The sequence below is a fragment of the Larus michahellis genome, chromosome 4, assembly GCF_964199755.1.
Source record: "Larus michahellis chromosome 4, bLarMic1.1, whole genome shotgun sequence".
NCBI lineage: Eukaryota > Metazoa > Chordata > Aves > Charadriiformes > Laridae > Larus > Larus michahellis.
Genome location: NC_133899.1, coordinates 28,599,532 through 28,624,659, shown reverse-complemented (window position 1 = coordinate 28,624,659; position 25,128 = coordinate 28,599,532). Strand labels below are relative to the sequence as shown.

At 45.3% G+C, this 25,128-nt stretch overlaps 1 protein-coding gene across 2 annotated transcripts in view; it reads left to right on the top strand.

Moving 5' to 3' along the window:
• RTN1 (reticulon 1) overlaps nt 1-25,128 on the top strand; it is a 116,993-nt gene that overhangs the window by 76,362 nt on the left and 15,503 nt on the right. The window contains exon 1 of one of the 2 annotated variants that reach the window (XM_074583687.1): nt 23,560-24,045. The exons of the other annotated variant lie outside the window; for it this stretch is intronic. Within the exon in view, the coding sequence (XP_074439788.1) occupies nt 23,985-24,045 (61 nt within the window). The 5' untranslated portion in view covers nt 23,560-23,984. Of the gene's footprint in view, nt 1-23,559; nt 24,046-25,128 lie in introns of those variants that run through there. 2 annotated transcript variants of the gene reach the window in all.

Here is a 25,128-nt window from a genome sequence, read left to right as displayed (position 1 = left end):
TTTAGGAACTGATAATGTCCACCCTCAGTTGCAAACCACTGAAATAGCTTAAAAGGAAGAAGTGACACCTGCGTTGCTAAACCCCTTGGCAGGGCCACACTTGGAGCGTTGGCAATCAGTCTGTTGTCCAGGACAGCCTTCTCTTTCCATACCTCTACGTGACTGCCCTCATGTAAGGTCAGGGATGAATTTAAGACTAAGGTGGTGGGCAGGAGAAAATGCAGCTAAGGCACGCTTCAGCCTGTTCTTGTCTCTCTGCTCTCATGCGTGTTCTTCCTTGGCTATGTGGCCTAGCAACCCAAAGTTATGGCAGATGGACAATTAACTATTTGTTGGCTAGACTGATCAAAAGTTGTCAATAAAGAGTAATAAAATATTTTTAAATGAAGGCATCTGAGGCATGAAGAGCTGCAGCCAGGAGTGAGGGATGATTTTCTTACTGAGAATAGTTTCATACCAGGGATCCACCTTTCCATGGTATATTCATGGTATTTTGGGAGGTTTTGCAGTAGATTGGTAGTCCAAGAGGTCTTGATTTCCAGGTGCTTTGCAATTACGCTTTCTCTCCATTCAAGGAATCTAGAAAATTACTCTGAACACATGATAGCACATAGAGTGAGCTGTGATAACACAGACTCTGCAGACACATTCAGATGGCCTCATTTTGCGGGGTCTCTCTCCAGAGACTTTTGAACAACTGAGGCAGTGGGGTCCCAGCCACCTTCTCCAGCCACTGTGACTGGAGGAGTTTCCCCATCCCAGCTGAGCTGCCCCAGCAGCAACTCGTGGGCGTGTTCCTCTGCTCATGGAGAAAGTGAAGGAACTTCACAGCTGTGGGCCAAGCAATTGGAAATGTTTCTGCCTTTGCAGCAGGCTATGGCCTGCCTCCCTATTTCTGGCCAGTTAATGCAATTCAGCTGCCACATGACAGTTGGTTATAACTGTCAAGCTGTGATAACTCAACCGGAGCTGAGCTGGAGAACCTGGAGACATGTAGGTCATGATGGTGGAAACGAGCAGTGTGCACACCAGCAGGTTTATGCTGTACATGATTTCTCTTCCACTCCTCCCAGACCCATTGTTTTCAGGCAGGGAGGAGTGAATTTGGCACTTTCTGTCCTCGGGGGTAGTTGCAGGGTCACCTGTTCTCTCTGCAAAGGGGTCAAGGAGAGCTGATAGATGGTCAGATGCTAGCTCTGGGGTTCTCCCTGGAGTTCTCATCTGGTGGGAGCATAGCAGAGTCTCCTAAGTGAGGACCGGTCACTTAGAGGAGATGTCCGAGTCCTGGAAAGGATCAGAGGAAAGCGAAGAACAGAGGATTTTCTCTCCTCTCCCCAGATAATGATTTGCTTGAGCAGTGGCTGAGATCAGAAACCGCCAAATGCAATGACGCCCTCTCATGATTATTACTGTGCACATGTACCAGAGCATGACCTTGATATGACCTTAAGAAATATCTCAATAAATCTCATGCCGTTCAGATCACAACCTATGTTGTCCACATCCTGAGCATTTTGGACCATCTCACCTCTGGCATCTGTTTCCTGCCCTGATTTTTTGCTGTGCTAATGAAAATTAGTCCCCGTGTGTTGGGTAAGGTCAAACTTTTAATGCTAAGTGTGAAAGCGTCTTAAACACAGTGGCTGGATGCTCAGAGGTGCTTTTAAAATTGGGCATAGCTTAACGTAGGAGGATCATGCATCTTCTCTTGGGACTGCTATCCACTCTGCTGCCTGTGTGTCAGTTAAGTACAGAGCTATAAAAATTGATAGGCTTCATCCTTCCATTTCAATGTATTTTCCCTTTAAGAGCAAAGAACTGCCTCTGAAGAGCTGTCATAAGTCATAGCACTCAAACAGAAGTATACAGACCTTTCTGATAGATACGACACCAGATAGTGTTTATAAAATGTTTCTGCCAGGTCAAGATCACATCGTAACCAGTAAAAAAAAAAAAAGAAAATAAAGCAAGCTTCTTGTTTGCCTGTATACAGGTGCCTGGTGGTCATGTGGTTATGTCAAATGTTTAAAGATCAAAGCCATGAATGGCAAAGTCTAGGCCAAGCACAGTGAGTTGGTAGGTATCTGTATACAAACAGGAACATTCTGAGAAGAGGTCCAAAGAAGAAAGAAGTGTAATGTGTGAAGACGTTTCTCTGCAGGCTGCTTGCTGTGTGCCTGTCCATGTCCATGCCCATGGCATGTCAAGCCGAGCACCCAAGGATGACCCAGTCCTGCTCCTGAGGAAGGCTACAAGGAGACAACCACCCTGTTCACAAGTGATTTTTCAGTTCATACAGACAAACCTCAACTGCAGAATCACTCACGGTTTAGGCACATTTTAGAAGCCAAAATCTTGACACAGTGTCCCTTTCGGTGTCTTCGTGTTAGCAATCAATGACTCAGCTTTCAGGGAAGGCTGTGACACTGACAATTTTATGGTAGCCACTTTTTCCCAAATGCCTAGATACAGTGATGCTTTGCCTGGATGCTCCCAGCAGATCTCAGAGTTTTTTTATTGACAGAGAAATCTAACACCTATTGATAGTTTTTCTGTGGCTGACAGAATATGGAGGAGAGATGTTTATTCTGGGTGTACAGAAACAACAAAAAAATGCAGTATATAATGAAGGGGGAAAGTTATACCACCTGCAAGGCTTTTCTGTTAATAATCTTAAAGAGCTTTTCCATACCAATTCATGCTTTTAGCTCAGAAGGTGGTTAGGGAAGTTCATATACTATAAAACAAATTAGGCAAAGGAAAAATAAAAATAAAACTTTTTGGTTTTAGTAACAAAATATTTTGCCCATTAACGCAATTTTCTCATAAATGTAGTATTTTGCAGGGAACTTCTGGAATATTTTGTTTTCTGATCTGCTGGAAGTGCTGCTTCTGAACCTCTGCAGTGCTCTGTGAGCTGGGAATCATGAGTATTCATCAGTTTTGTTGATTAATTCAAATGAAGAGTTTGGATAAATTTCAGATTTGAAATTTATGGTTAAGGTCTGGTGATATAAAATAAATCTCTAGTTCTCAAAGAGAAGCAAAATACAAGCCTTTGAACATCTCTGCCTGTTTCAGGGTGGCTTAGCACTCTAATTCTTCAGATGTTAAGCAAAATAAGGACTTCCCCAAGTACTGCTATTTGTGTCTGGTTGATAGGTTAAAATTAACATATTTGACTGTAGTGAGGGGGGAACGTGTCCATTGGGAATAAAACCTGGAGGTGGGTATTGATTTTACTGATGCTTTTCCTTAGCTTCTGAGAGCACACTGCTGGTTGGGACATAATAGCAATACTGACTGAAAAGGGGATTTATTTTTTTTTTCCTTGGGAGGCTTCTGCGTTCATGTCAGTTCAGAACAATATAGAAAATAAGGGACATGAAATGATCCAACAGTTCAAAGGGCTTGATTTCCCTGCGAAGAAAGTGTGTCTGGTGTTTTTGTCATTTTGACTCTTAATCTTATCTTGATTACCACTTTCTTTTGGTTTAGTTCTGTCCTCTGCAGTATTTTTTTTTTCTAACTGTCTTGACCTTTACCCAACTTGGGCAATTTTGCGCATTGTTTTGTCCAGAGAGATATCACAGATACCCTCGCTTTCCTCTCTGGCTCTGAACAGGAACTTGGTGGTTACATGGGAACTGTAGCAGTGAGAGGTCATTCTAGTGTTTTACTTTTGTAGCATTTCATTTGTGTGTGAGGAATACAAACAAGTATAGAAAAAATTAATGCTACAAGAGTACGTGTTGGTTTGGATGGCAATAATCTTCTACCTCCACCACAGGTCTGCCGGATGCTAGCCTGCCTGTGGTGGGGACATTTGGCGATGTTTAAGTTGCTTAAAATACTTGTGAAATAGATTTCGCAGGTGCTCTGAGTCTAGGAGGCTCTATCGTTTATGAAAATTGGCCATAGAAAGATACCCGTGCTTCTGAAATAGGCCTTTCTCCATTCAAGAGGACTGAGTATCCATTTCCTATCCTATTCAGGGCTCATCAGACACAAAGCATGAGTGCTTTGAAAGCCACGTTATGCAGCAGTGAATATTTTGTGGGGGAAAACCCTGTCAGTAGGGTTGCTTTTAGGTGAAAGGCTCTTTGCTCTCCCAGAAGCCTCATTTTAGGGTTTATCTTCCTTGCAGCTTCAACTTGACTCACAGGTCTATGCATTGAATGCCCTTTGGTATCACTTGCTCAGAGAAACCCTTTCCCAACTCATGCCATGTGATTTTATGTGGAATTGGTGATCTCTTCCAAAGGTTTCAGCTGGTGTTGGAGTTTGCTTCACTTCACAGCTCCCCGTAGGTGTCTTCTGTAACAGGGGCACTGCCAGTTCTCTGGTACTTATCTGCAATGCTATAACATCACTGGAAACGATGTACAAGCTTTCTTGTAGTTCATATGAAAATAATCCACAACTCAGTTCATTGGAGTGCAAGCTACTGTGAGAGGTGACCTCAGGAGTCCTCTAGAGCTGGGGCAACTTGACAGGCACAAAAAGGACACGGATAATCAGTATTATCTTTGCAAAAAGCCATGCCTTAGAGAGAGAGAAAGCTTCCAAGGCAGTAAATTTAGCTTGCATTAAGGATTTGGCATTAGACTATCCGGATTGCCAGGTAAAGTAGAAATCTCAATAAAGACTGTCTCCTTTCAAACTGGATGCTAAAGAATAATTTGCCAGGGAAACAGCTCTTGGTGTTGCTACATCATCTGGCTAGATGTAAACACTGTTGGAGCAGCGCATTTCATACAAATGAACAAAATGTAATTTTTAAATTGCTTCTTATCTTTTGAATAGAAGGTACAATGAGATTGCAAAATTTAAGGGAAAAACAAATGCAGATTTCCAAGGCCTGATACCATCCACAGCGTGGCTGGTATAAACCCTCTGCCTTGCTTGATGTTGCTTGGGATCCACAGTGGTGTAAGAAAAAAAAAAATCCAGCCTCTGACAGTCATGGAGACACTGTTTTCACAGTGACTCATTTAAAATCAACCTAGGATCTATGCTCATTCAGTGAGTGCTGTTGGCAGAGGCAGGCATTGTGCAGACAGGTTTTTCTGCTCTCTTTTAGAAATATAGGCAGTTCCTTACAGAGGCAGGAGGGAGTTATTGCATACATCCTAATGAAATGCTGATAGCATCCACAAAACAAGGTCTGTTTCTGGGCAACGAGCAAGGAGCAGGGCTGGAGAGCTTACAGAAAAGCCAGTGGAGATTAATAGTTAGGATTTCTGTAGGTTACTTTGTTGGCTAACGGACCGTTGAAACATGAGCAGCTATGCTTACTTGCTTAGGTTAAGTGCAGGATCTTTTTCAAAATATAGAAGTTACTTCCCAAAGCAAGAGAACAGGCTGCCTTCGCTATTCATCTCAGACACCCGCACTGGAGCTGCTGGAGCTTTGCTGATGCTGAAGCAGCAGGCCCATGTATACACTTAGCTGAAAGTGAAAGGTTTATTGATCCATCGAGGGAGTCATAAAATGAGTGGGATTTAATAAAAGCCGTAGTAATTGTGCCTTCTGAAACAGGCACTAACCTATACACTTTATTTGCACAGGCAGTTATTGCAGCTGCATATTATGTGCTTACTCTGCTGCCTGGTGCTCTCAGACATGGTAATTGCACAAGCAAACTGGGTCAGAAATTGTGTGTGCAGTTATGTCTGATGTTCCAGAGAAACAGCTCTCAGTTCTTGCAGGGAGAGGGTCCGAGTAGTGCCATTCTGGGCGACTGAAATAAAGATGGTTCAATCACAGTGACAGGACTACTAGAAGCAGTGAACTTACAGTTTTGTCCATGCTGAGAGCCCCAGTTTTCTCAGCACTGCAGGTTGGCAGTGAGGGACAGTGAAACAGTCCAAGTCTCCAGGCAAAGCAAGAAAGGAGACGATATTGTAATCTTACAGATGGGATGCTGAAACGTGTGCACACCCATCTTAAAGCCTTTTGTCTAGAAAAGCTGGTGAAAAGGGGACGGAGATTGACTAATTTATCATATGATTTATTGGTTTGTTGAGTGTGGTGAATTGATTTCACTGCAATAACACCAAGAATACACAACAGAACTGGGAAGTGACCTCAGGTTTTTCTGAATCCTGGTTTGTGAGATCATCCTTATTGCCTGGTTATTGACCCTTACATCCAATAGATTTCTGTAAAAAAATTGCAGGTTTCTTATCATTCAAAGTGGCAGTGAGCAGGAGCAGCAAGGCACCATACATCAAGGAGAACAGTTAGCAGCACACCATTTCTATCAAAGGGGTGATTTCCATATATATAGCTATATTTCCATATAGCTATGGCAATATGATTTCTACTTGTAGATCTTGTTCCTCCAGCAGGGAGGGGAGATTATGTTGGAATGAAGTTTAAATGGAGTAAAGGGCCAAAGAACTGAAACTACTAAGTGCCAAAATGACTTTGACACGTGCTTAATGATGCTGAATTATTCATTGAAATGGCAACTGACATTGCAAAGGAAAATAAATGCGGGTACTGGAGAGAAAATGCCAAATGATCATCAGCCAAATGCCCCAGTGTCACAGATTTCACAGAGGATCTGGCCTGGGATCCCACCCCTTAAGTGTTGGTTGCTGCTGGGTGCAAGTCCTTTGTAAAGGAGAAAGTGAAATGTTTTCGCCATGCACACAGGTGTGATTTTGATGATGCTTGTGGGCCCAGATTAGCTCAGTTTGTGATGGGAGACCTTCCCTTTGAGGGGAGATATTGCAAAAAGCAGGGAATGCCCAGAAGGCAGCTGTTTAGGGCCAGAGGAATTTATGGGGCAACTATGATATAGCAGGTAGAGCCATGAAGTCCGAAAGATTAACCCTTGTCAGCCACATCTGTCTGGAGAACATGCCATCTCCTCTTATCCGTTTTAAACATGCCTTGCTTTTTTCTGTTCCTGTACCCCGGGTTAAAAGTCAATCACAAGTTTTGCAGTGTCTTCCTCTTCCTCCACTTCAAATCCCATAGAAACAGGGGAACAATGTCTCATCAAACTGCTCTGCATTACCCCACTGTGTTTTGAGAGAAGGGAGGGAACTGAAGCCTCGTCTTTAGCATGGTTGGGATCTGACCCTATTCTCAGGGACAGTCTGAGCAGACACATTGCCTTTGCAGTATTCACTGCACTACAACCTACAGCAGTAGATAAGAGGGGTATCTGGGATGAGCAGTAGCCGTCTAACACACGCTTGATGCTGCATGTGGGAGGCTGAAAAGATCAATGTGATAATCATGGACTCAAGGGCCTGGCTATGCTATGGTTTGACTACTGCCTAGGGAGCAGAATTGTTTCCTGGCATATCTCTGCTAAGGCTAGAAATGTTGCCTCAAACACCATGTAAATGGCTCTGCTACATATATCTGAGCTCTCCTGGGTATTCTGGAAGAAAATATTCAGAGCATTTGGCTTCAGCTCCTGTTATTGTTCTGATTTGGAGATGCTGGCAGTTGAGATTGTCAGGATTTATTCATATGCAAGCTTTGCTTTTGCCCTGTGGGTAAGGGTGGAGTTCTTATCTGCAGTTTCTATTCATGGATTTGAGTCAGGCATAGATATGTATCATACCTATATGTATAATTCTATACCTAAGCCTTCCCATCTCCTCCTGTCTGCTCTCTGCTTGCTCAGTAGAGGGAGTTCCCACTGCTGCTAAATGGAGGTTTTGCAGAGAAAGCAAGGGGACAATCATGCAGCAGGAACACATACAGCAGGAACTGTCTGGGCCTTTGCAAAGCCAACACCAGCATGTCCAGCTGTGCGCAGCTGCATCCAAATACCACGTCCTTGGTTTCTGTGGGCTCCTGCAGAGCCCAGTGCTTCTTCCTGTATCCAGAACTGAAAGCAAAGCAAGCCCCTGTGCCATCCCCACCAGAGCTGAGTCCCACTCACACCTCGGGGTAAGACCATCCCATCCACTTCCAGCAAATGCCACAAAACAGTTGTGACAGCTAGGGTTCGTAGCTGACCCAACTGTAAAGACGTCCCTGCTGGGGCATGCTGTGAACCCTGAGGTCCTGGTCCCCATCACTCAGGACAGGGAGTCATTGTAAGGACTCACAGCCGCAGCCCGTGCTTGGATTTCCTCAGGATCTCACATCCAGGTCAAGGCAGGTGTGACCAGGCATGTAGGCCAAGTGATCGTCTTATCCCTATCACCAGCACTGGCTCAGGAAAATGACATACAAAGTAGCATGCACAAAGCACGTGCACCCTAAACCACCAAGGTTTGTGTTTTTCCAGGATCAGTTCTCCTTTCCTCAGCAACAGACTCTAAGAAATGGGGAGAGTCCATCTCTCTCAGCTTATTTTGGATAATCCCCACCAAAGGGAAAAGAGATTTGAAAAATCAAATCACTGAAGAATGTTCTGCCACACACTTTGGTTTTGTGCAGTTTTTTTAAACAGTAGGGGTTTGACTCTTTCCAGAAAGGTGAGAATGCAATACGCTTTTAGCTGTCACTCGCGCAGGATTTTGCTTTTGCTGACCAAAGTGAAGAGTCTAAAATGCTGAGGCACCCCTTGTGCATCCTTTTAGCATATGTCAAACCAAAATAGGAAAAGAGGGGATGTAAATATTTACTGGAATTGTGTATCAGAGAGCACCCAGGGATCCACATTTGGATAATCTGCATTGCAAGAGAAGTCAGGGGAATAGCAGATGACTTTGAAAGGCTGTAGTGCTAGATGTGTTTCTTAACACGCACAAATTGCTTCCTGATTTCATAAAGAAAAAGAAAGGTCTACACTGATTATTGTTTTTAGATCTCATTTTAGTTGTAGTGCCTAGAGACCCAGTCAAGATTGGAATCTTTTGTTAGCCAAGATATGAGCATGCAGTAGGTCCTTTCCTTGGAGAGTTTGCAGGATGAATTTCCGTCCAAGGAGGATGGTTTAATGCATGAAACTGGGAAATTCCACCATTTTGTGCTGGCTGAGGGTCAGCTCTGCTTTGCCTGGTGCCCGGTCCTTTTTTCAGTCCCCCAATCCCCTCGCCACCCTTTGGGTGGAAGGGTGGGTGGAAAGGGGAGGGAGAGGGAAGACAAGCAAGAGGACTGTGGCCTGCTCTGCTTTGTTCCTAAACCTTTTCCCTAATTGGATGAATTTGAGATGTGAGAATTGGTAAACTCTTGTGCCAGTGAGTGACTACACGCCTGGCAATGTCAGTCAGCCCCATGTACCCTGACTGCACATCTGCCATCATGAAGAGGAAAGATGAGGAAATGTGTCTAACGTTTGCTTTATAAAACAGACATACAGAAGTCTGCCCACCTCCACTGAAAGATCAGATGAGTCTCTCCTCTTATTCAGGAACTGTTTTGGCCCATTACTTGTAGGTAACGTGAACAAGGGAAGTTATCTCCAATCCCTTCCCTTGCACATGTTTGTTGCATGGTAAGATTGGGCTGCCTAAAGGTAGGTCTGTCATCAGTCTGATTTGAAGCTGCTCCTGTTCCCATTATATTTGAATTCAGCTTTAAATGCCGCTGATGGAGAAGGATGCAGTGGATTTGGTAGAAGATGAAGTGCAGACTGTCCATGCGAGCACATGATTCCTCCTGCCATGTACTATAAATGATGCTTCTGCTGTACATTAGGAGAACGGAACAGTGTAAGGGCTGGAGGACCAAATGGTCTGCTTTAATTATTCATCATTATCAGTAGCTATTATTATTTAAGAGCTGCCCTTCTTAGCCTGAAATATTAACTGCTAGCCTGTGTCTTTCCTTGATTGTAACCGTCCAAAGCCCTGCTGTATTTGCTCTTGAAGCGGGCCATGGCAAAGGTCGTCTCCATCAAGCTGTTGCCGTTCCCCAGTAACTCAGGCCTCCTGGACCTCCTCTCAGGGCTCTTCCTGGCAGTAATTCATACCAAGCCAGACAGTGCTTTGCTTCTCATGTTGGTCCCAACTGTGTGCTGGTTTCCTTTGCTGCGCTCCATCGATATCCCCCTAAGCCTGACTCAGATGCTGCATACGATACATTCAAGGGAAGAGTTCCCACCAGCCGTGACAGCACGCCTTACTATCATCTTCATTTCTCCCTGAGAGGCACAGGCCTTGTTTACTCTTCTTTTAATAACACAGATGGTTTTAATAGTTCTCTGCCTTCGCCCCCAATTCTTTCGCCTTGTCTGTAGTCTGTTTAATGCTTCCTTCTAAGTGATAGCTTTGTCACTTAATCTCATTAAAACTTATCTTCATTGAACTCCATGAGCTGCTTATCAGACCGTAAGCCTAATCTCCCATTTGTAATTAATTTGTTCTGTGCCTCCTACAATTTGGCAACATTAGATAATGGCATCACTCTCAAGGTCACTGATACACAGCACGAGGTAAACACCCATTGCTCCAGTGCTAGCTGCCTTGCTAGCGTCCTCCTTCCTCCTCTCTTTGCCACGCTGCTTGATTTTATTGACAGCCTTCTCCTTTTCCTTCAGCCAATTTCTGCTGCATTTTGGATGCTTCCTGTCCAGACTGTGCTGCTCTGTGACTCTGCAGATCAATATCCCACGCTGTCTAGGGTGATATCCTCTAGACTCCTCTGCACTGGTTTTCCTCTAGCCTTCCAGTTCATTCCTACTCGGTCCAAGAATTTAGGTGCACTGTTCTTCCTTTGCTGAGTTACATGTTTGTAAAACTTGCAGAGCCTTGTCCTTTTGGGCTCAGGGTTGGGAATGGGATAGAGTAGCCTTTCACCTTCAGGCCATTGGGCCCAGTGGACACGGAATGGCTTGATCATTAATGGCATAGGTAGAAACAAGACATAAATCACTGTTATGATTTGAGATTTGATGTCCGTATTTTTAAAAAAGGAAGAAGTCCTGGATCATCACAGTTCATCGTACCAACCAGTACCACCAGGCAATTCCTGTTGACAGGGTGAAGAAAGCAAGAAAGCACTAACCAGAGATGAAAACAAAACCAATGCTTCCCTCCTCCCTGCAGGTCCTGCTGGGATGCTGGTACTTAGCACCACTGCAGACTTTGCTTCCAGTCTGTGCATAAGGGTGTTTGCAAGGCCCTGCCCTGTCTAGGTCTCCTGGCTTGAACTCCCCTTTTAGCAGTGAATTTCACAGGCCAGAAAAGGCAAGAATGGTGCCCTTGGTGATACTGCCATTTGCTCACTGGTATAGAGTTGCCTGGGACCTTTGCAAGCTCTAGAATAGTGTCAGTGCTGGTCTAAGCTAAATCCCTTCATTTTCCCCAATAGATCTATTTTCATCTCACATATTTCCCAGTTTGGATGCAGCATCTAACAAACTCAAGTTGATTTGACCCATTCTTTCAATTTTTGCTGTTCTCCTCCTAAAGCTATCTACTAAACTTAAGTAATAGATGCACACAGAGCTGTGATTAGATCATAAGTGTCGGTATTCAATACAGTATTGATCACAGTATTCAGAAATTCAGTGTTCAGGCAGCCGTAGAGAGCAGCTCCAAATCCATTACACAGGGCTGTTGGGAGGAAATCTCACAAGCACAAAAAACTAAGGATTTTTAACTCACTAGAGTCTGCAACTATATTTTCTAATTGACAGATTTTGAAAGTGTCCCTAATTTTTCTTGCCTGGTAGTCAAGAAAGAAAAAAAAAATCTACTGGTGAGAAATTCTGCTGCCTTTTGTGAGAAGGCAGGCTGCTGTAAAACAGATATATATTTTTCTGAGGGGGGATAAATGCAGGAAGGACATTTTGCATTTGCTCACATAATGGCTGCACATACATCAACCCTGCTACCTTGCTGGGAGCTGGCGCGAGGCGACTGGGTAGATCCAGCTCAGTCACTTGAGAGCATCTGTATGGAGCTGCTGCATTCAAGTCGCTGAGTGCAACATTTTGGGTAAGAGGCAGCTCTTACCTGAGGATATATGGTAATTACTCCCAGTGAAACGTGCCTGGCTCAGCAGCAAGAAGGTGTATTTACAACACACTTGCAAGCTGTTACGAACTGTACGTTTTGTTTGAATGCGGCAATGCCTCAAGATGCTAGTTTAAGGCCAGGAAAACTTTGTGGTTATTGTCAAAAATAAGTTTCTGGTCAAAGGACATATTGATAAGAGCAACTGACTGGTAGACAGACTGACTTCAAGAGACTCACTCCTGAGATCAGAACCGGGTTTGGATCAACAGATAAACCTTCCATTTTTTTAAACAATTCCTATTTCCTAAACTATCCTTGTTTTGGTCTCTTTCTGCAATACACTCCTCCAAACCATGCTGAAAACATCTTTTTAATCTGTTTATATAACTCCCTTTGTGTGCTGCGCTGCCATTCTCTGTGCTCACACAGTCACTACACCAACGTGATCAACAAAAGAACAAAAATCATTTTATTCAGCACATACTCCCTTTCCTCTGAGAATGAGCCCAAGTTCAATTTCATTCAGCTGTAATGCGCTGGGACCCTGGCCCCTAAAAACAATTGCAGCACTAAATATCAGCTACCGACTATCAAAAGGGATTTTTTAAAAAATTTATTTCAGTTTTGGTTTTTTTAATGATCCATTTGTCTCTTCAGACTCAGGAGCAGGCAGTGAGATAGCTGTGATTTGCAGCTACGGGCTGCCTGTTCCCTCCTCTGCTTCCATGGAAACACAAGTTGGATGAGGCAAAACCAGGCATAGACTTAAAGTACATGATTTCCAAAATATTTCCTTTTCCTTGCAAGGAGTCTTTTACTTCCTCTTTGTACAAAACTCCGGGTGAGGAAGAAATCGCTTTAGGGAGAGGCAACTTTTCAAGGTGCCGACTGGTGGTGTTGTGGGGGTTGAAAGCATCCTCCCTGAGCACGTGAACGTGCCCCTTTCCTGCTCAGAGGTGAAATGCATGAGGCAGGGCAGGGGCAGTGGGTTTTGGAGCTGGTGTCGTTTTTGCTGTGGCATTTGGGGTCAGGAGAGTTCAGCTTTAAGATAATCCCTTTGCTTTACCTTCGTCTCCCTGAAGAGATGGCAATCATATCCTCCTCTGCCCTTTGGGACCCCAGAGATACCAAATTTGCTAATGTATCTACTGGGCAGCCTCTCTCCTTGCTGGGTCATGGTAAAAACCAGATTATTTGGAGTTTGAGGGCAAAACGAGGGCTGGGGAAAGGGCGGTGACTCACACAGACCTGCATGGCATAGGCAGGTCTCAGTACATTTTGTATGGGGAACTGATTGAGAAAGAAAGACCTTGGAAGAGAAAATGGACCTTATGCAACAGCCACCAGCTCTTCCTGCATCTCTCATGCAGCAGTCTCTCGCTAGAAAGGCTCTCTCCCGACAGAGACACCAGGTCGGTCTGCTGCTGGAGGCCAAGCTGGAAACCCACTGCCCCAGGCATAACTCCACAGGGCTTGATCCTGCTGCAGGAGTCAGGTCCTGCCTGTGGTGCTCTGGTTTGCGGGATCTAAGCCTCACTTCTGGCAGCTGCACGCCTGATATCTTCTACTTGACCCCTGTTTGTTGGTGAGAGGGAAAAAAGCATCTTAGATGTGGTGCCTCTAATGAGGCACTGAGGTGAACGAGTTGCTGGGTGCTACTTATGCAGCGTGTCTTTCCTGCGTGGAAAAGAAGTATATTTTGTCCTCCATCACTTGCAAAGCGTTCAAATTTTGAAGACTGCTTCTGTCTGTGGCAGCCTAAGCACAAAGCAGGGCAGAAACCTTCTTTTCCAAAATAAACCCCAAGTCAAGCCGTTTCGGCTGCAGGACAGCCTCGCATTTTGGCGGCCAGGAAACCCATCCATTCTTGGCCTCTTAACAAAGCCCCATCTCAGGCGTCGAGAGGTAAAAATAGACGTGACCCCGTGCTGTCTGATGATTCCACAAGTTTCACACTGATCAGAGCCCTTCATTAATTATTTAGCCTCAGGGAAATGTGCCGAAGGGTTCTGACACTTCAGATATGCAAAGTAATTGCCACATTTACTTCCCAGCTAATGGGGAGGCCAAAATAGATTGTACTGGACTGAGTAGGTATGCGTAGGTGGACAAGGGAGGGGGAACCAGGATCTTCCTGCCCTTGGTTTTGTCCATACCCTGGAGCCCACAGAGCTTCACTGTGTCTCGAAGGGCTCGGGGTTGTCCCCTGAGTGTCAGCATGGGCTGGGCATGTCACAACACTCAGCCACGGCCACCTCCACCATCCCCTCTATGGGCCCCTATAAGCAGCCTGTCTCCGTGTATCATGCCTCCTTTTGCGTTCTGCCTGCTCCAGGGTTGCTCTGGCTCCTCAGGCCAGGACAGGGGCTGCATGCAGGGCTGTGCTCCTCCCTGGTTGCTGAAGCACATGGTGACAAGCAGCAGCTCTCCCTGCTCCAAAATAAGTAGGTCTCATCTGCAGGTTTGCAACCTGAGGAAAACAAACAAATGCAGAGCAGCGTGGCTATATTTATCTGAAACTTAGAAGCTGTTGTTCACAGCAAACTTTGATCACTTTAAATGTCAGTAAAAAATGCACAATTAAAAAGCAAGTGTTTTGGAAAAGGTAAGAGCTGCTCTTTCCAAAATGAAGTACGATCTCTTCTGGCCCCCAGTACTAGGCATCCTAATCCAGAGAGGCCTAATGTCTCTCGGTTTCAAACTGGGGTACTCAGAGGCAGAGATTTCCAAAGCCCAGACCCACAGGTGCTGAGGAGCAGCAGGACTCAGGGACCTGCCTGGCATTCAGCAACAGCTTATGGTGTCTACTGTACCTGTGAAAGGTGGGGTTCATCCAAAACAAAATACAGCATTTTGGTTTGGGGTTTGTTTTGTTTTGTTTGCATATACAAAGATTGTGGTTTTCTTGAATTGATCATAATTTAAAATTAATGTCATGCCATTACTTTTTATCTCTGATTCATTTGCAAGAAATTAGTTTTAAGTATCTGGCATGTGAACTGCAAGAGCCTTGGATGGGACACAGGGACATTGTGCTTTTGGTCTCCGGATGTTTTTATTAAGAACGAGGTATCTGATACAGTACAAAGGGGTATTTGGTGGTATCTCTCAGTCAGGGAGTTTCAGCAAAGCCCCATCTGCTTAAATGTTTGCAAGGAGTGAAACACTTAGGGAAAGCAGTTCAGAAATCCCAGCAGACCTTTTGCAAGGCTTGCCCAGACCTATTTTACTGTCCTCTTTGGAATTCTCCAGTTTCTGCAAAATCCAAACCTGTTGCAAGGGAGTTCACTATTCATGCAGAAAATGTAGTATGCTATCCTTCCACCTCATGTTGTTCATGTGCAGTGCTCTGGGATAACAGCTATTTCTGTATCTCTGCAAATCTACACTGTTACTCTGAAATTACTGCTACTTCTACCATGTCCAAGTGCTATCCATAAGTGAAGCAGAGTGGTTAAATGTACTGTGATATATGGAAAACATTGTTCTTTGTTCAGTTTTGTCCAGTGAACTTTCATGCTGCTTATTAATTGATAAAGATGGCAAAATAATTCCATTTTGCATATATATGTTCAAATTCACTCTATACCTCTTATCGTATATTCGTGCTCATCCCAGAGTAGAGGGCTTCTATTCCTTTGCAGAAGCAATTAGGAAAATGTGGCTTATGGAGTTTAATGATATTGTCAGGGAAATCTGAACTCCTTAGGCCTTTTAGTTTGTTTTTCTAAATGTGAAATACTTTTGCTGGTCTATTTTTAATCCTTTGGCCTTGAGAATGGGAAATGAAATTGTCTTTTCTCAGATACTCAACGTCAGCATCCAAATCAGGACTTTCTCATTGTGTGCAGAGAGGGGGAGCAAGGATACGTGATATTCAAGTACTCAGAGATAGGATCTGTTTTTCAGAGAGAAACCCATTTCCACAAATTCAGTAGGTTTATCTGGGTTATGCATTTTTTTCTCTTTTTCCTCATTTTGCATCTGTATGCATAAGATATCTAGTTTTAGGGATGACTGATACTAAGTTCCTAATGAGCTGGCTCCAGGGTGTGGATTTTCATTGCATATTTTGCTGATTTGGTGCTGGAAGCTTACTTGACCTTGCTTGTGGTATCTTCCATGAGCTATATCCATATGATCCATCCTTTCCTCTTCCCTCTGCCCTGTGTGAGGGGATGTGCCAGGGCAGGGCCAGCCCCCCTAATACTCAAACCATCACTGCTTTTCTGTGTAGCTCTTCTTCCAGCCGATGTCCTAAAACGCCCACAAAACCATTTTCCCTGCTCATTTCTCCAGCAAACACAACTCTGACCACTTTCCAGGCAACACTTCTGGCACATCATTTCCTGATCTAATTCTTCTAATTGCCCTAGAGGCCCATAATAACATTTAAAAACCAGAATGCTGCTTCACTGTCCAAAGAGTTTCTCTAGACAGTGCTCTCACCAGAGGCCTGCTCATATTCTCTCTTTCCTTTCCCCCTCCCACAGTCTTGCCACTGACATTGATGCCTTACACACCAGTATTTTATGTCCTTCAGTTTTTCTTTTTTTTTTTTTCCCCTTGGACGGTATTTACACACTCTTTCATTAGCCCTTCACCCCACGCAGCACTGTTAGCATTACTGCAATAAGCAGCCACACTGTCTGCATCCTCCATTGCCTTTGCAAGTGCTGTAGGGTTGCATTTGCTCAGGACAGGAGCGGCTGCTTTCTAACCTCCTCCCCTTGACCTGTCCCCCCTTCCTCTGCAACCTTGGCCAAGATCTTTTCCGTATTAGCAGCTGACTTCCCAGCTCAAGAATGATCTAGAGCTGTGGCTCAGTGAGTGCCATCCCTCCCTTTGCAGAGAGCATTTTGGTACGCAGGTGTCTCACATCCATGGAGCAGGCGGTTGTGGCTATTGCATCCAGCGGTGTATTAGTGATCTGATTAGTGATTCCCTGGAACAGTCTTCCAGGGAAGGCTGGGGTTGCCATGACAATTGTGTGTCGGTCGAGCTGGTGTGTGCATGGCCACAGCATCTGCACACCTCCGCCACTAATGCATTTATCCTCCCAATGTCCCTGTGTAGTGCGGGCAGTGGTGGGGGATGCAAAGATGTCCATGCTGAGATGCTCACAGCAGCTCTCCAGCACAATGAAGAGGGGTGAGCAGCTCAGCTGGGCCTACTCAGTGACTCCTTTCCCCAAAGAAAATGACCTTTTTTTTGTTTTTTCTGAATGGGGGCTGGGGAAAGGTACCTGGTCTGCAGTAAGTCACTCTACACGTTCTCCCACCTGCCTGGTTTGGGCCGGCAGAAGGACCACCTGGGTACAGGAGCAGAGGAGCCAGCAAAAACGCTGCAAACCAGAGCCCATTTGCAAGCACCCCTGGCTGCCTCTGAGAATCCCAGCCCAAATTAGAGGCTTGTGACACTGGTGCAAAAGAAGCCTCGGTCTCCTCAGTGTCTGCTTGTAACCTGTCGGTTTAATTTACAGTCTTGTTTCCACAATTTGTAGTTGCATTTTGTACTTTGACAGAGCATCCCAGCCACCAAATCAGCACCTGAAGCTTCAAAACTTGGGCCTGATCCCAGTAGGGCATGACAGAGGGGCTGCAAGCTGGAAGCAAGGCTTCGGGCATTTTTGTGGGCACATCATCCCTGGGGTCACACCAGATCTGCCTCCGCCCAGGACCTGGACATGCGGAGGTGCAAAGAACAGGACTTAACCAGGCAGGCCCTGCCTAGTGCTGCTGTGCAGCAGGGCTGCAATGGTGTGTCACTTTGGGCTCACAGCAAGGCTGCCTGCCTGGGGCACAGTGCTCTCTGTGTGTCACTGCACTACATACCTGCGTCCTTGTACCAGCGCGGTCCCTGCTCATGCTCTTATTTCTGCATCTTACTGCCTCCTCCTCCCAGCAAAGCAGCTCGGAGGGTCTGTGCCTGCCAGCATCATGGAGGGAGAGCCAGTGAGATGAGCTGCACCAGGGCCACCTCCTCTGCTCCCAGCACAGGACCTTGCCCAGGTCAAACCTGGTGGCTTGTGGTACACCCATGAGGTGAAGCCCAGGCCTCTTTTCCTCAGCTCAGCCACTGACAGCCAGACATTGCTTCAAGAATTTGCTAAAAGTGTGTTATCTTCATCTCTTCTGGGTATGCTTGGCCGCAGAGGAGGCTCCTCTGTCCTCCAGCATCCTTGCAGAGCACCAGGCAGGATTTCATTATTTCCAAGAGCAACACAATTCCAATTCATCTTCAGAATCTTGCTTGATCTCCACCGGTCCAAGGATGACAGCCAGTAATAGCAGCCTGTAAGTTATATTGCAAAAATGAATGAGGCAGATGTTGTGCTGGGTGCTGCAGAAATAAAGCTTAAAAAGCAGAAGATGCCCCAAATTTAAATAGACTAAGCAGACCCAGAGACCTAAGGGAGATAATTCCCAAGGTCACGTAGGAAGCCTGTGGCAGACGCAAGGACTGAACATAGATCTCCTGAGGCTCGGCCACACTGTGGTCTCAGGACTGTCTTCTCTTTTGTCTTCCAGTCCATTAGGAAGATCAGTTAATGAAATGGAATTAATAATGCCAGCTGCAGCACCAGCAATGCTGTAAGGGAGACAAATTTAGCAGCATAGGCTTAAAAGCAGAAGGCTTGAACATGGGAGTAGGCTGCAAGCACCATAAAAGCCTGTTCTAATAGGGGAATGCAGTAGGTCAGCCAGAGTTTTAGGGTTTCATCAGCTTTACTGATCAAATCTTAAAGGAGGAATGAAGATGTACCAACTACCTCCCCCAGAGGAGAGAAACACACAATTTTAAGGTTCCCAGCAACTGAAAAAAGTAGTCCCACTGGAAAGAATCAAAATACTTTTCTAGGTCAATGGCAAGAATAGAGCCTTCATTTCTATGATCCTCACGGTTCAAAAATAACATTAAAGAACTAAGAGAAATTATCCACTCCTGAAGAGCCAGGAGTAAATCAAAATTAATTCTTACGTGTTAGACGTGCTGTTGCCTGCAGTAGTCAGTGAGCTCAAATGGCACTGCAGAAGTGCCAGCCGTCTCTGGGATGGCCGGTGAAGAGAATCTGTGCCAGGTTCGCTGAGGGACTGCACATCAGCAGTTCAATAACTAAAACAGAAAATTGTTTCTTAACAACAGCACCAAATCTAAGGACTTCCTCCCCAAATAGCTCATTTGCTCGGATTCGAAGAAAGGCCACCTCATTCCTGGGGAGGGAAGCAAGTGCAAACAAAATATGTCTCACCTGATTCTTTCACCCACTTATTTGACTCATGTCACTGCCAAAGACCTTATGATAATCTCAGACTTTAAGCAAAAATGGGTATGAAAAACAGATCTGCTGAGCAGAAAGTGAAACAGAGGCAGCAGAGCAGAAGCTTAGCAAGACATCTGAAAACACACTTCTGGTCCCTGTGAACAACCTAAATATTTTGACTGGTGATTTTAAAAAACTCTTATAAATCCAGGCATTTCAAGACTTCTAAAAGAAATCTCAGGGAAGCTGGAACACAATGTGACATGCAGGGACGAGGGATTTCTTTTGTTATTGGAGTATTGTTTTGTTATATGGAGTGTTCAGCTCCAGACTTAAACTGCACCAGTTTAAGACCATATTGTCTTTTTTACCAGCTTATTGATTCCTTTTGTGGTCTAAAGACCGGAGAAAAGAAGTAATTAACCTCCTAAGAGAAAACACCAAAGACCCGGGACAAAAGACGGTAAAGGACAGAGGTGTCTGTGTACCACCTAAACTGTGAATAGTGGTGGGCCTGAAATAGCTGTCAGGATCTTCCAGCTCATGGCCTCTTCACCTGAGCTGCCTCGATTCTGCAGCCCAGAAAACGTGTTGTGCAAGAATGAGTGCAAGACAGTGGGAAGGATGAAAGCAGAGCCAGGATCTGGCCCATTCCTCTGCTATTGACAGCCTCCTCACGAAAATGTAATTGCTGGCTGCCCTTGGCTTGGAGTACTCAGGCAAAAATTCCCCGTTGCTCTTTGGAGCTTCGAGACATATTAATGCAACTTTTAAAATAACATCCCCTCTATTTTTGTAGCTAATGTTAAGAACAAATTAGCTTAGAAGAAAAACCCAATGATCTCCCTTAATGCTATTGTTCGCCTAAAGTGCTAAATGTCAGGATCTTACAGCGCCGCGTTGCAGACCTGGCGCTGCCCTCAATGTGTCCCACGACACGTTGACGTGGAGTGATGCAGAGCACTGTTCTGAAAAACATAATCAGTCCAAAGCCTCTTCAGAGTCACTGCACTTAGTGCAAAACTGGCAACGGTTTCAGCTCTGTCTTTGAATTTGTTACCATTAAACATTCTTTGAAACCGATGCTGATTTCCACCCTGCCCTCCAGCAGGATTGTTAAGGGACAGCCCTGAAGTTTAGGGCCATGTGTGATCCTTCCCATGGTAGAACAGTGGGTACTTCTGAGTATCTATGGACTGTTATGTCAATTCAGGTATATTTACCCAAAAAGCCTTCAATGTTGCTAACTCTGACCTCATCAGAGCACTGCACAGGCATGCTGGGTCACTGTGGAAGTGGGAGGACCTTTGGAAGGAAGCAAGGTAGAGCTGGAGAGCTAGTCCTGACATGGCGCTTGTTGTGTCTCTGTAAGCAGCACAACCGTGGTGGCCCACGCACCACGGCAGGGTGCCCATGTCTTTTGCGGAGCTGCAGTCTGCACCTCATACAGCAATTCCTGCTGGGGTTGGAGGGATGGAAAGAAATGAGGCAGATGGCAATACCCTACTTATGTGTTAACTTGGCCAGAGGTTTCCCTCAACAGGAAGTTAGGATGGGCTGAAAGCAACCAGGTAACTTTATTTTACTGAGTCCTTGCCTCACACATCCTATACACATGGGTCATTATCTCCAGCAGAGCTACATAACAGGCAAATGCTGATGAGCCCACTTGGCTTTGTGGCTATGCCATCCACATTGAGCTTTAGGTGACCTCACTAAAACATCTTAAGATCTGTAATTATTTCAGTGACATCCTGTGGCAGAAGCAGGTGTCCCATGGACAGTGCTCTGAAGGGAAGGGAAGCAAATTCCACTTACTGTGTTTAATCCTGCTTCTATTCATGATCACAGGAAAACTCTCCTCCAACACTGCAGTATGTTGCAGTTGATGCCAAGATCTCTGACCTGTGCATGTCTCACCCTTTGAAGATCCAGTGCTATGCTTATTTGTGCCTTCCAGTCTGCTCAGTAAATGTTTAGTTGGTGGTTCTTGTTTAGTTCTGTTGCAAAGAAGTAGTTCTCACCCTCAGTCCATTGATGGCCAACTGCTTAGTCCTAATTCTGGCTCACTACTTGCTGAATGCATAAGTTAAATTCTCATTGTAGAAATGCATTTTTTTATCAATTGCCATTTTAGTCCTGGATCCACTCAGTGCTGATTGGGATTTTGTTAAACTTTTTGTGCAAGTCTAAGTAGGCACACATACATCATTAATACCAGGCACTGCCTCTGTCCCTCACTTGACTTGGCTCCTGGGATAAGTGAGTACACGCTGGAAGACCTTCTTAGCCATTTGCATTTTCTAAGTATGTTCATCTCACAGTTCCGGTTCAGTTCTGACACAGATGCATTGTTCTTGTTACTGGTGGTAAAGTGATGGGTATTGCTGCCCATGAATTAAAAGAGCACTGGAAGTACTGCGGGACAGTTCAATCACATGGGCAAGGTGGTCTGAACCAACACATTTCCAAAGGGAAGTAAGAATTTAAGCAGGAAAACTAACGGTATGGTTCATTTTGGTAGCCTGGTGAAGGAGATCTGAAGCCTGGGGCAAGAATGGAGCAAAGGAGAAAACATCAGCGTTTCATATAACACTGGGATTTTAAATGTACATGGACCACTCTTCTCTCCAAAGGGAATTTGTCTTTTATACCGGACTGAGAAATGTGGGTTACGGTGAGACTGAGCAGAGATTTGGTTTCTTCTCACTGCTGTGTTGCTGGTGGTACATGCCCAATAGCCATGAGTTTCACTGATGCATTGTTTGAGGTCTCTTTGGCTTTTTTTTCAGGGACTCCAAGATTTAGGAGTTTCATTGTGAATGATGGCTCTGTTTTATATACACTGCTTGTAAATACCTCATATTATGGATTGGTGCTGGGAATCCCACTGCAGAGCTGCAAACCGTGTGCAGGGCAAAACGTATCAATAGGGATATTTTCTGCTCTTGCAAAGGGTCAAAACCAATCACTTCATGCTGAGAAATCATTCCTTGCCAACCTGTTTCTTCCTTTTCTTAACAAAGCCAGGAAGAATGCAAAATCAAGACTTGTAACATTGTTTCTAGATGATTTAATCTTACTATATGCAATGACAATTGAAGCCGGTTCTGCACCAATTAGTTAATTATTTCCCTGTTAGGGAACTGAAGATGCTGGATTAAAGCCTAGAGCAACTCTTTTGGGGGACTTCAAAGACGGTTTTGAAACATGAACAATAGCTGTTGACCTCCATAATCCCAGCAGAGTTTCCTAGGTAAAGATCACACTACGCTGAATCTCTCCTTAATTTTTGGCTTCTGTGAGATGAGTTACCAGAGGGAAGGATAAATGACCTACTACTGCCAATTGGAGCAGATCTCAGATAATTCAGGCATTAAAGACCATTTGGTTTTGGAAGCAAAAGAGCAGGGAGGTTCAAACTCTGTTCCCCATGTTGATCTGTACGTGACCCACTGTGTCTGTGCTGGTGTCTGTTTCCATATAAAAAACCTAAACTCAGTATAACACGGCTAAAGTAAAATAATTTCATAAACTAGAAGGATCTAAAAGATTAAATACAGCCTCAGAGATGAGAGGTCCCCAGCTGGGATCGTTCTGCCAATGACTACTGGACCAAGTCGGATATGCTGGATCTCAGGTCACTTTTCAGTGAAATGGAGTGAATTTTCATGGAGCTTCTTTGTTATTAATAACCACGCCACTCCCCAAATCTGAAAAGGCAAATACATTGGGTGGATGTAAAGCGTTTTCTTTCCAAGTATTTACCAAGTACTGTGTGGCCGTTGTTTAGTTATGACATCTCTGCGAGGCTACTTATAGTAAATTATTGATGGGGAAACTGAGGCAAGGGCAGTGTTTTACCAGGGGAGGAATGTAAGGGCTGGTGTTAACATTCAGCCATTAGTGGGCTCACAGTTACTACACAGAGCACATGCTTTTTCACAAATTGTCCTGTATATCTGCACTCTTACACCTCAAATCCTGGTTTATGCAGCATTTTGAGCACTGGGAGGAGGCAGTGCTCATACCCCACACACCCTAACCTGGGTGCGGCTTGCGGTGCTCGGCATCCTGCTGTAGCAGGGCTTGGCATGAGGGGCTGGGGGCTGTGCGGGTCACCCCATGCCTACGGGTGCTCATGCCTGCAGGGGAGAAGGGCAATCCCCGGTGGTGCGGGTACTCTGCTAATTTCTTCTGTTTCTGGAATGGTTTGGAAAAAAATAGCAAAATGTGGGTTGCTCTGTTGGGGTCAGATCCGGAGCTTGGTTTTCTCCTGCCTGTTCCCCAACCTCACCCAGCTGGGCAGAGGAGAGGGGGGGCATCAGAACCTGGAGGGGCTGAGCAAAATTTGGCCCTCACAAAAAAACTGAAGAAAACACCAGATTTCATCACTCAAGAAATTTCTGGAACATGAGTGTCACAACCACAAACATACAGCCACATAGGAAACACTGCTCAACACACCCACCCACCCGCCCCCCCTCAACCCACACCCAATTTGTTTTTATTTCTTTGCCGTCAGGTTGCCTTAACCATTTCGATGGCTTAGGAGGCTAAGCTGCCGAGCGCAAGCTTTTGATTTGAAAGGGGACTGCATCCCCTTTTCAAAGGAGCCTGCTCCCTAGGGCAGCTGTATCACAATGCTGATTTGCTGCAGTGGAGACCGCAGCGCGTACAATACGCCCTCCCCCCTCCGCCTGTGCTGCTTACAGCATCAGTCCGGAGCCAAGCGGGGAGACGGGAGCGATACCCGCTAACCCACCCATGCTCGGGAATGCCTGACTGGTAACGCAGTGCCTCCGACGAAAGGACCGGCAATTCCTCAGCTCTCCGAGATGCAAACCAGTGCCGATTCCACCAAGATGGACTGTCTTTGGAGCAACTGGAAATGTCAGGGTATTATATCTATTCTAGTGTTGCATGCTAGAAGGACTGCATGTCAGAGGAGGCGAAGGCAGGATCCATCCATTTTTGCATTGTTCACCTTTGGGCCTTTGCATGCTGTTTTCTCTCCCTCACCGTGAAGCTTTTATTTGGGGGTAATTTAAGAAAGAACGATAGAAAGCCCTTCATTCTATTATTTGAATGTATTTCTCCCGCCTTCAGCTGTCTTACCCTGAAAGCATCCAGGATACGGGACCTTCCTTCCCACCTTACAGCTCATTCCCAAAGCATCCGCCCTTGCCGTTAGCGGTATCATTTCTCATCCCTGACTCTCCCCGTCGGGCTGCCGCTGACATGATTTCGTACCTTTCGGGCTTTAGGGAAGCTGGGTGACGGTGAATTTGTGTCTGCTGGGGTTCGCGAGGGTTCGAGGCGGTTGTGCTGGGTGCATCCTGCCCCCGGACACACCCATAGCGAGGGCTTAGCCTAGCGTCGGCACAAAGAAAACGCAGCTGGGGCAAGAAGTGCCGTAGCACCAAGGCGACCGCGGCATTGCCACCCACTTCGTACTGTGATGTAGGATTGCTTTAAAAAATAATAATAAAAAAAAAAATTTAAAAAATTAATCCCTTCGTTGTGCTTTCGAGCACTCTGCTGAGCCGTTCGGGGGCAAAATATTGCCGTGATACTGTCTTGCTGCAGAGTAGGCGAGGGGAACAATAACATCTCCCTTTTGGGCTTATTTTCAGCTTATTTTGAGTGGGTTGGTGTCTGCGCTGGGTGGGGCTACCTTCCCTGGGCGCCCCGGGCAGCTTTTCAGCCATTTTTAGTCGGCTTCACACTTCCCAGCCAGCATCCAGCCTTTGTTTTGATAAAAGACAGTCTCTGTGATGCTGCTCGGTGAGCAGACTAGAGGGAGAAAAGCTAGCAGCTGATCCTGCTGGGCAGGCTGCTGCCTGCTTCGGGCAGGCTTTGTTTGAATGTATTTTTTAATTTTAAGGTGCATGTTTATGCTGAATATACAGTACGTGATGTTGATGCTCACAACAGGCTCCCTGGGAGATAGATTACTCTGTAGCATCGTCTCATTAAAGG